Source organism: Salminus brasiliensis, chromosome 25 (genome assembly GCF_030463535.1).
Source record: "Salminus brasiliensis chromosome 25, fSalBra1.hap2, whole genome shotgun sequence".
NCBI classification, from domain to species: domain Eukaryota; kingdom Metazoa; phylum Chordata; class Actinopteri; order Characiformes; family Bryconidae; genus Salminus; species Salminus brasiliensis.
In genome coordinates this window covers 25,494,305-25,505,956 of record NC_132902.1, presented here as the reverse complement: position 1 = coordinate 25,505,956, position 11,652 = coordinate 25,494,305, and the positions used below count along the sequence as shown (strand labels likewise).

Below are 11,652 nucleotides of genomic sequence, written 5' to 3'. Positions count from 1 at the left end.
ATGATAGTTTGCCTCCTCCTAGCTTTACTCCAGGTGAGAATGTTCACTACATCCTGTCTGCAAATGTTTTTTTGTTTGTTTGTTTTTTTAATGAAAAATCTTCTTATCTGTAAATCACTAATATTAGAATAAACTACAGAAGGTGGTGGAGGTTCTCCATCACTGTGTTCATCATTAGAACATGTTCAAAGTTCTCCTCTCTCATGGAGTCTAGTATTATTTAGAGTTCTCCTCAGATCAACACCTGGTTTGGTGGTAAATCAGGGCTTAATAATGGCAAATCAGGTGAGCTGCTGCTGCTGCTGCTGCTGCTGGAGTTGAACACATCCTCCACGCTGTGCTGGCTGGACTGGGGGGCGTCCAGGAGAAACCTGGAGGAACCGAGCTCTGTTCTTCAGACTAGCTCACCGACAAGATCTCACTACTTTCTTTCTTCAGAATGAGAAGCTCTTGTTTGTCCTTTTTATTGGATTTATCTTCACCTGCTTTATCTGTTCTGATGAGATCTGGAGCTTCTACAGTAAAAACTGTCTTCACACTTGTGTCAGGTCTTGTCCACCGAGAGTGGTCTGCCACCGTTCCAGGACCATGAGAGTCTTGATGCTGAAGAAGCAACACTGCCCCTTGCTGGTATGCAGAGTGTTTGCTATTATTATTATCAGTACCTCTCTTACTGCTGCACTTACAGACTGCTGTTCAGCTCACAGCAATGGACACTCATAAATAAGGGTTCTACTAAGGGTTCTTGGAGTGATCCTATAGAGGTACCTTGAGGATCCCCTAGAGGATACATCTCTATTATAGAAATGGGTCTTTGCATTTACATTTAAGGCATTTAGCAGACACTTTTCTCCAGAGCGACTTACAAAAGTGCTTTACTATTTACCCAAGAAAAACCTCAGCTAGTTTAAATAGACTAAAATTTAAAGCTCCTCTAATCTTAGACTCTAAACAGAAGTCAGTAAGGAGACCACTCTACTATTCGCCCAAGTCCTCTCAGAAGAGGAGGGTCTTCAGTCTGGGTTTGAGGACAGCGAGCGTTGGACTCTGCTGTTCGGACACCCAGAGGAAGTTCGTTCCACCACTTTGGTGCAGGACAGAAAAAAGTCTGGACGCTCGTCTTCTGTGGATCTTAAAGGATGGCGGATCGAGAGGAGCCGGACTTAAAGCTCTAAGGGCTCTCGGTGCAGATCGGCTTTTATCCATCGCCATCAAGCTGGCTGGCTGGCTGGTCCTTTCTTGGCTTTGTAGACCAGAGTCAGGGGTCTGAATCTGATGACCTGGGCAGCAGCTACAGGAAGCCGGTGAAGAGAGAACCCAGCAGTGGAGAGACATGGCTGAATTTAGGAACATTGAAGACGACCCGTGCCGCTGCATTCTGGATAAGTTGCAGGGGTCTGATGGTGCGCATCACTCAAAGAACCCTTAGACACACCTTTTAATTTTTTTAAGATGGTAGAGTCCAGACAGACAGTCTAGAAGCTCCAGCTCTAGTAGCCTCCTGGAGGAACGCTGGGATTAACAGCACTGTGCTTTAATGATGTCAATGTTGTGTTGGATATGATTAAAATCTACAACTTCCATAGAGCCTCACCAAGATGTTGCAGTTCCAGACTTTCCAGACTCTTCAGGGGGACTGAAGAGGAGAAAGAGAGAGTGGGTGATTCCACCAGTGTCTATCTCAGAGAATAACAGAGGCCCTTACCCCAGGGAGATTTCGCAGGTAAGTAGAGCTGTGGGAAAGGTTTGGCCAAAAAAATCACGCTAAACAATTTTCTGCCAACCCCTGATGTAGTCGGTCAGCTTAGACAAGTAGACATAAGATAAGATTTTGCTTCTTTACTTTTAAACTGGATGTATATATATGGACATAAGTATTTGGACACCTGCTCATTCATTTAAAAAAAGAATTAAAGAGTTTCTCCTGCATTTGTTTGTTTGTTGGAGTAACTGTCTCTACTGTCCAGGGAAGAAGATGTTCTTCTAAATTTTGAAGTAGCACTGCTGTGAGGATTTGCTTGCATTCAGCCACAAGAGTGTTACTGAGTTCAGTAACAGTTGAGTTCAGATGTTGAATGATCACCAACCCATCTCATCATCTCCAACTCCCCAACTTATCCATCATTCCAGAGAACACAGTTCTTCCAATGCTCCACAGCCCAATGCTGGGGGGGCTTTATACCACTCTAGACTCATAGCTCCAGTTTTAAATGAAACAAACAAAATCTACACACTAAACATGTCTTGACTGATCGTCTATATCAGGGTACATTCAAATTTCTTTCACTAGTCCATTCATTCAACCTGAGAACAATTATGCCTCTTATTTAGTGTTGAATACTCTCCTCTGTGTTCAGATCAAGTCCAGTCTTTCTAGAGAAATTAAGATGGTGTTCGGCATCACTGGTGAAGGAGCAGACCAGCCTCCAGTGGGACTTTTCACCGTAAATAGAAACCTTGGTTGGCTCTTTGTAACAAAGCCTCTAGACAGAGAGGCCAAAGATAAATATGTGGTAAGAGACTCAGGTTCTCATCGCTGAAGCTCTACAATAGAAATCCCTCCAAACCTTTATTTAACAGCTCTGTATTCTTCTGCTGCTTCCAGCTTCAAGTTCATGCTATTTCAGCTGATGGTGAGGTTAAAGAAGCTCCTATGGAGATTATCGTCAACGTGATCGACCAGAATGATAATAAGCCCGTCTTCACCCACAACCCTTTCCTTGGCAGTGTTCCAGAAGCTGCAGGTCCTGGTAAATATACAGAGTGTGACACAAATCTGTTTTACTACCTACCTTCCTATTGATGATGATGATGATGATGATGATGCTTCACTGTGGGCTCCTTATCTCATGCTGTACATTACTCTAATTTTAAAGGATTTGAGTTCATGACGGTCACAGCCACTGATGCAGATGATCCTAACACTGCTAATGCTGATATCAGATACTCCATCATCAGTCAGAATCCACAACAGCCAAATCCAAGCCTGTTTGACATTAACCCGGTCACTGGAGGGATTCGAGTGAAGTCTGGAGGTCTGGACAGAGAGGTGAGAGCAGAAATCAGGCTTCTGAGTGTTGGGTTGGGCTGGAATGAGGTAATGAAGCAGTTTTAGTCATGAACATCATCTCTTTCAGAATTTTCCTGAGTACACCTTGCTGATTAAAGCTGCAGATTTGGAGGGAAACGGCCTCGTAACCACTGGAACAGCTGTGATTACTGTAACAGACAGCAACGGCAACGCACCCCAGTTTGAAAAAACCTCAGTAAGACAGTTCAAATAAATAAACAACAGTTAACCAGTAAGTCTTTTATTTTAATTAATTGCTTTGGATTTGATTAGATATTGAACCTAGTCCAATCATGCAAACCACAGATACAGACCATTAAAAAGCTCAGATATAAATGGACCAATTTTCCTCCCTTTCTGTGCTGAAAGAGTTTAATGTATTGTGTAAACATTAGGTATCAATACATCAGTTTCACTCCCTGGTCCACACAGTGCATGTATGCGACCTAAACGGCAAAAACATCTTGTTCAGGCTGACCTCGTCCACTCACACTGGAAAACACTGCTAGCCAAAATACATAAGTGCTATAAGACATAACCTTAAGACATAGGGCACTTGGATAAACCCTTAGCATTTTGGGGTAACTCAGAACTATGAAATTCCTCAAAGCACCATTAACAGGTGATATAGCCCAGCCGGCTGCAGCAGCAGCAGTGCGGACGTTCTCAGAAGGTAAATAAAGGAGTTGAGCTTCTGCAGTATGGAGCTATTTTACAGAGGAACCTGAAAACAGACCATAATATCTGACCCTTTATAAAACTCCCACTGAAATTCTCTGTTTTACCAGCGGGAGAACCGGAGAACCGCTCGCTCGCCTTTCTCTGTTTATAAACCAGCACTGAAGAACTCGTTCAGAACTGAGTGGAGACTAATGCTAATGCTAACACACACACACTCACTATAGAAACCCCAATCACACACACAACCCACTATAAACCAGTTGACCAACAACCACAGATACCAGTCCAGAGTGTGTGGAAGTGAGGAAGTGACCTGACTGCAGTGTTGTAAAGGAGCTGGGAGCTGATTGGTCAGGGAGGAGAGTCAGGCTGGATTATAAGATATTAACCATTTAAAACAGTGATTTTAAGAAAAGTCTTGACTACACGAAATCAATCAGTCCAGAATGTCTGATCATAGAAACTGAGACTGAAAATATGGGATAAAAATGGTATTTTACTGATCAAATTAATCAGCAATATTATTTTATTTTTCAGTACAATGTATCAGTCCCAGAGAATAAAGTAGGAGCTGTGGTGGTGAAGCTGCCAGTGACTGATGGAGATGAACCTCAGTCTCCTGCCTGGTCGGCCAAGTTCAGGATCATTGGTGGAAACAATGGTGGATTTTTCAACATTAGCACAGGACCCAACAAACAGGAGGGCATCATCACTACTGTTAAGGTACAGTGATATTACAGTAGATCTAACTGGACTGCAGGTGTTGTAAAGCATTTACTGTCTCTACTGTCCAGGGATAAAGGCTTTCTACTAGATTTTGGAGAAACATTGCTGTGAGGAATTGTTTTCATTCAGTGACAAAAGTGTTAGTGAGGTCATGATCTTGGATGATCTCCACCAACCTCACTTCATCCCAAACTCCCCTACTCACCCCAAACTTCCCTACTCACCCCAAAAGTACTCCACCATCCATCATTCCAGAGAGCACACTTCTTCCACTGCTCCACAGCTCAATGCTGGGGGGCTTTATACCCCTCTAGCCCACGCCTGGCATTAGTAGGCAGCATGGTGCCAATAGGTTCATATCTGCTCCACTGAGTCCTATTCTATTGGCAGTACTTTTGTATGAACTAGCCATGAGTCAGCAATTTGTGTCAGCAATTGGTGCAATTTAAAGAAGCTGAATGCATTCATAAAAAGGGGTGTCCACAAACATTTGGACATATGGTGTATAATTAAGGGTATTTTTGTTACCATTGAACCCTTTAAGTAGTCTTAGACCACTGAGTCTGATCTTCTGACTAATTGATCAAATCAATCAGCTGCTTATGTTTATTTAAAGGTCATGAATTTCATTTATTTAATTCATTAATTTCTTTGTATTTTCCATTCAGCCACTCAACTTTGAACAAAATAACAACTACACTCTGCTGGTGGTCGTGGAGAACGATGTTGTGTTTGGCAAATCCCACCTCACGTCCACCGCTACGGTCATTGTGAATGTAGAGGATGTGAACGAGGCTCCAGTGTTTGACCCAGTGGAGAAGATCATTTCCAAACCTAAAGATCTGGCGGTTGGCACTGAATTGGCTATTTACACCGCCACTGATCCAGACAGAGCAAAGACTCAGAGAGTGAAGTAAGAGCCTCCAAATATACATATTTTAATGTATTATGCTCCCAGCCTTTCTTTCTTCATATCATGTTCTCATTTTCTGCAGTAAGCCATAGAATGCACCACCATAAAGTTTTCTGAAAGAGTTTTAAAAATGATCTTATTTGCTAACAGTTGATAGATGGTAACTGATAATCTGTGCATGCAAACATTCCAAGTACAGTCTAATGAAAACATTTGGGCACCCTTGGCTAAATGACACTTTTTTGTTTGGGCTTCGATATTTTTGACAAGCTCTCAAATCTCTATTAGCAAACCAGGTCTAAGAGACATCACCAACTGTAATTAGAAACAGATCTGCCAAATAAAAAAATCAAGCTTTATAAATTCTCTGACTTTAAATGCTTGTGCTAACATTCAGCAACAAGAAATAACAGTATTCAGTACTCATAAGGCAGGGGAAAGCTATAATAATATAGCCAAGTTGTTACAGGATGGTCAGGGAGTAGACCAGAGAAGTGCAGAGAGAAAAACCTGTCAGCTACAGGTCTCCTGCAGTCAGCTACAAGGCCACCTCTGTCATGGCCAGAAGAGATGCCCGGGCCTTCTGCCAGGCTCTCCGGCAATGCTGCACAAAGTCCTCAGCAGCTGGGACCCCACCTCATGCTCCTGTTCGGCATACAGGGGTGGTGGGAACCCAAACAGGCATTCAAAGGGTGACATGCCAAGAGATGAATGCCAGAGGGTGTTATGTGCATATTCTGCCCATAGTAGATGATTTGCCCAAGAGGTTGGTGGAAGTCAGACACCGCAGAACCCAACCATGGTCCTGATTGACCTTCTCAGTCTGGCCGTTGGACTCCAGTGAAAAGCCAGAGGAGAGACTCACAGAGGCTTTCAAAAGCAACTGGTAAACTGGGGTTCCCTGTCAGACACCACATCGCTTGGTCATATGTTGAAGCAAGAGCTTCGCCATCTCCTTGGCAGATGGAAGCTTGGGCAGTGCCACAAACTTGCATGCCTTGAAGAAACATTCAACAAGGACCAGGATCACCGTATTGCCTTTGGAATTTGGTAGCCCCATGATAAAGTCTAGGGAGATTTGGGACCATGGACATGCAGGGATAGGCAATGGATGGAGAAGCCCTTGGGGCCATGACCTAGGTGCCTTGTTGCATGCACAGACCTCACATGCCGCAATGAGGGCACACAGGTCCTTCTCCATACTAGGCCACCAGAAATAACCTGTGCAAAAACTCCAGGGTCTAGGTCACCCAAGATGGCCTGAAAATGGAGAGGCATGTCCCCAGGACATGACTCAACCCCTGATAGCTGTGGGAATATACATCCTACCAGTGGGGCCACCCCCGAATCCAGTTCTTTTTGGAGAGCCCAGCCTCCAACTCCCATTGATGGGGAGCCAGGATTTGAGGAGTGGGAATAATGGGCTTCGGAGTGGGGTCAGGCCCAGGAGATGCCCCTGCCTGGAAAGAGATTCCAGTGTTTTTGGAATCTGACCTTTGTCAGCTACACCTTAAGTCCCTAAAATGCCTCTTGGCCTTCAGCTGTGCAACAGAAAGGACCGGGTGGTCTTCTTGGTAAATGTGGTGAGGGGAGCTGCCATGAAACTGAAGTTCCTCACAAAGCGCCAAAAGAAGTTGGCAAAACCCAGGACTCTTTTGACCAGTTGGAGGGAAATAGGATGAGACCAGTCCATCACAGCCTTTATCCTGGCTGGATCAATACAGATCATGCCCTTGGACACTATAAAACCCAAAAATGACACTGCTGATGCATGAAACTCTGACTTTTTCAGTTTGACATACAGGCGGTTCTCTAATAACCCGTCTGACATGCCCGATGTGTTCCTCCAGAGACTGGCTGTAGATGAGGACGTCAGCGAGGTAGACATACACATAATGACCCAGGGCCTCCCTAAGCACTTTGTTTATTAATTGCTGGAAGACTGTCGGGGTGTTTACGAGCCCAAAAGGCATTACCTGGTACTCACAATGCCCAGTGGGGGTAATAAACAATGTCTTCCATTCATCCCCCTGCTTAATGCGTATCAGGTTGTAAGGACTGTGCAAGTCCAGTTTAGTAAATATGGTGGCTTGCTGAAGTGCCTCAAATGCTGTAGACGTAAGTGGATCAAGGATGTGGATGTGGATGTGGCGATCCTTGATGGTGATAGAGTTTAGGCCCTGGTAGTCCACACAAGGGCAAAGGCCACCATCCTTCTTGCCCACAAAGAAGAAGCTCGCTCCCACAGGCAAAGTTGACGGGCGAATAAAGCCCGTCCTTGAGATGGTGTAGTGCCTGAAGGATGCTTATAACACAGTCATATTCCCTGTGGGGGTCAAAATTTGAGCCTTCGCCTTACTTAAAACCTCTTGGAGGTCCCAGTATTCCCGAGGGACCCCCCCAAACGTTCTGTGTTTCTGGGCCCAGCAAGGTTGACCCTCCAGAAGGGGGCCTTGCGTTGTTCAGACATTAGCCCCTGCACCATGCAAATGGGACCCCATGCAAACACTGACAGTGTTGACCAATCAAGCTGTTCTAACTAGGGATACCCCAGCACTAATTGCAGGTAGGGGGCTTGAGTTATATATAGCGAGGCTTTTTATACGGGACAGTAAAATCTGATCTCAAGTGATCACATTGGGGATGCATTTTAATGAAAAGTGTGAACAGAACCTGGTCAAAGTCAAGTAGTTAATGGCAGGTGTAAACAGACCCTGATAGTCCTGTATGATGCTACAGGTATCTTGTAGCAGATCCTGCTGACTGGCTGAAGGTTGACCCTAAGACTGGACTGATCACAGTGATAAGCCCCATTGACAGGGAGTCTACTTTTGTGAAAGATGGCAAATACAAAGCTCTGATCTTAGCTGTGGATGATGGTAAGTCAACCCTTTCTTATTTTCTGCTTGAAGGAAAAGTTTTAATAGTGCTTCGTCCACTAAAAGGTCTTTACATGTGTGCAGATCCAGTTCCAGCTATCGGTACAGGAACCCTAGTGATTGAGCTGGGGGATCATTAAAGAGAGGATAATCAAAGGTCTTCCCTTTGGCAAGATTGATACCCTCAAAGAGCTGCTTGTCATTATCAGCCTGATGTTTGTGATCAAAGAGCTTCTTTAACAAGATCTCACAAATTTATGTTTCTAGTGAGCAATGAACTGTAAACCTGCTGTAAAGTCAAAATAAATACATGTAAAACCAGCCCTCGTTAAAATCTCTCAACGATGCAAAACAGCTTAAACAATTCATGTATGAACTCATATCAGCCTGGTTTTTGCTGTTTTACTACTTTTAATTATCGGTTAACCCCATTTCAAAGGACCCTCAGTGACTGCCATTCCTGCTGTTTAATCTATTCGAGTTCCTCTATTAACACAGAGAAGGGCATAGCTGTTAGAGACTCATCCACCTTCATCAAGCTAGCATGATGACCTCAGCTGTCTCTGACTATAACAGGGAGAGCTGTGGGCAGAACAGAGGTCAGACCCCACCATTGGGTGGGTGGAAGCAGAGATAGTTATTTTGGTCCTGGAGACCTGGAGACACTTTCAGCTAGATTTTACGTGGTGTCCATCCATCCTCCTTGCATCATCCTTTCTGCTTCCTCCCGGTCAGGGTGATCATTGGGTGCAAGGGCAGTAGTACCCCCAGGACAGGGTCAGTCAATCGCACTTCACTCACAGAGGCCTAGAGACCATTTAGGGACAATGTAACATGACCAATTTACCTACCATGCCAGGCTCTATTGTGGCACCGCTGTGCTATCAGATAAAAAAAGGTTGTGTTGATATAGAAGACATAATTTACTAATCCTAATCTTAGTCTTAATCCACACATACAGTTATTTCCACTGCAGAACAAAAGGTTTTCTTCTGAGATCAAAGAGCCTTACAAGGCTTTTGATGAAACTGATATTGATCAAACTCTTATAATAATTCATCAAATAAATCTAATAAAACTGAACCTTTTAGGGGCTCTGAGTGGTCCAGTAAAATTAGGTACCATCGCTTTGACCAGAGGCTTGCTGGTTTGAACCCTGGTCATGCTTCTAGCCATTAACATCCACGGCCTAAGAAAGCACAATTGGCCTTGCTCCTTGTTAGAGGAGGCGTGTCAGTCTTCACCCTCCCAGTATCGACCCTAAGAAGGTAAGGACTTAACATACGTTTTTAAACTATTTTAAACTGCTGCCAATAGGGCATTGCCAGGTAGACGACAACCTCAGCTAACAGATGCCTGTGCCAGCCAACATAAGAGAGCATGGCATGAGAGAGCATGGCTGAACCACAAGGCATGGCCAATTGCCTCGGGCTTTGAACTCAGTGCATTAGGCTGCTAAGCCACACTGAGCCCAAAGAAACTGTAACTTACCGTCTAAAGGTTTTGCAGTTGTATTTGCAAGGCCTCCGTGCTCACAGGTGGTTTTCAAACTCTGCTGATTACCTGTGGTTAAAAGAAAAAGTGTCAGCAGAAAAAAAGGTTTCAGAGAGCGTCACACAGACCACACCATACAGCCCAAAGCTTCCAGAAGCTTCTTGATACTTTTTAATATCACTTTGAACCTACTCATCAGCGTTGGCTGCGTAGAGGTGTGCAACATGGCCTTTATATTCCTTTTGATTTTGATCCAGGTGAGTCAATTAAATATTTATTTTTATTTTAGAATTAATTAATTTATGGGTTTAGAACATGGACTGTGGATTTTTTAAAATCTGTGTATTTTTGTATTTTTACACAAATCTTCCTCATGGCAGATGCTGGCCAATGGAACCAACTCGCAACCATGGCTGAACCATGAAGAACCTTACCCTGAAGACGTTGCAAAAGCCACTGGTACAGAGCTTTTACTGTGTTGTAGTGTATAGTGTTTCAGTTTACCCAGCATATCCTAACATTTATTGCATCACAATCTCAAAACATAATATTGAAGATGTTCAAAAGTCCAAAAAACAAAATATTAATTGGATCATTTACTGTATTTTGGTTGTTTTGCATTGATTAAAGACGAAACGCAAGGTCCAGTTCTGGAGCTTCCAAATTCTTTAGCAGGATTGAGGAAAAGAAAGAGAGAGTGGGTGATTCCACCAATCTCATTCTCAGAAAATGACAGAGGCCCTTACCCCAAGGAGATGGTGCAGGTATGTGTAGATGATCTCTAATTTAAACTGAAGAGGCTTCCCATTTTATTTAATACTGAATTCTCTCCTCTGTAATCAGATCAAGTCCAGTCATGCTAGGGAAACTAAGATGGTGTACAGCATCACTGGTGAAGGAGCAGACCAGCCTCCAGTGGGACTTTTCACCGTAAATAGAAACCTTGGTTGGCTCTTTGTAACAAAGCCTCTAGACAGAGAGGCCAAAGATAAATATGTGGTAAGAGACTCAGGTTCTCATCGCTGAAGCTCTACACTAGAAATCCCTCCAAACCTTTATTTAACAGCTCTGTATTCTTCTGCTGCTTCCAGCTTCAAGTTCATGCTATTTCAGCTGATGGTGAGGTTAAAGAAGCTCCTATGGAGATTATCGTCAACGTGATCGACCAGAATGATAATAAGCCCGTCTTCACCCACAACCCTTTCCTTGGCAGTGTTCCAGAAGCTGCAGGTCCTGGTAAATATACAGAGTGTGACACAAATCTGTTTTACTACCTACCTTCCTATTGATGATGATGATGATGATGATGATGCTTCACTGTGGGCTCCTTATCTCATGCTGTACATTACTCTAATTTTAAAGGATTTGAGTTCATGACGGTCACAGCCACTGATGCAGATGATCCTAACACTGCTAATGCTGATATCAGATACTCCATCATCAGTCAGAATCCACAACAGCCAAATCCAAGCCTGTTTGACATTAACCCGGTCACTGGAGGGATTCGAGTGAAGTCTGTAGGTCTGGACAGAGAGGTGAGGGCAGAAATCAGGGTTCTGAGTGTTGGGTTGGGCTGGAATGAGGTAATGAAGCAGTTTCAGTCATGAACATCATCTCTTTCAGAATTATCCTGAGTACACCTTGCTGATTCAAGCTGCAGATTTGGAGGGAAACGGCCTTGTAACCACTGGAACAGCTGTGATTACTGTAACAGACAGCAACGGCAACGCACCCCAGTTTGAAAAGACCTCAGTAAGACAGTTCGAATAAATAAACAACAGTTAACCAGTAAGTCTTTTATTTTAATTAATTGCTTTGGATTTGATTAGATATTGAACCTAGTCCAATCATGCAAACCACAGATACAGACCATTAAAAAGCTCAGATAT

The 11,652-nt window shown here is 43.7% G+C and overlaps 1 protein-coding gene across 1 annotated transcript in view; it reads left to right on the top strand.

The window, feature by feature from the left end:
- Positions 1–11,652, top strand: part of LOC140548036 (uncharacterized) — a 42,656-nt gene continuing 31,004 nt past the window's right edge. Inside the window, 18 exon segments of the mRNA XM_072671386.1 lie at positions 1–33; positions 549–630; positions 1,587–1,723; positions 2,358–2,513; positions 2,606–2,750; positions 2,877–3,049; positions 3,138–3,266; positions 4,289–4,474; positions 5,146–5,390; positions 8,130–8,269; positions 8,354–8,393; positions 9,963–10,020; positions 10,144–10,222; positions 10,394–10,527; positions 10,607–10,762; positions 10,855–10,999; positions 11,126–11,298; positions 11,387–11,515. Of these exon segments, the coding sequence (XP_072527487.1) occupies positions 1–33; positions 549–630; positions 1,587–1,723; positions 2,358–2,513; positions 2,606–2,750; positions 2,877–3,049; positions 3,138–3,266; positions 4,289–4,474; positions 5,146–5,390; positions 8,130–8,269; positions 8,354–8,393; positions 9,963–10,020; positions 10,144–10,222; positions 10,394–10,527; positions 10,607–10,762; positions 10,855–10,999; positions 11,126–11,298; positions 11,387–11,515 (2,340 nt within the window).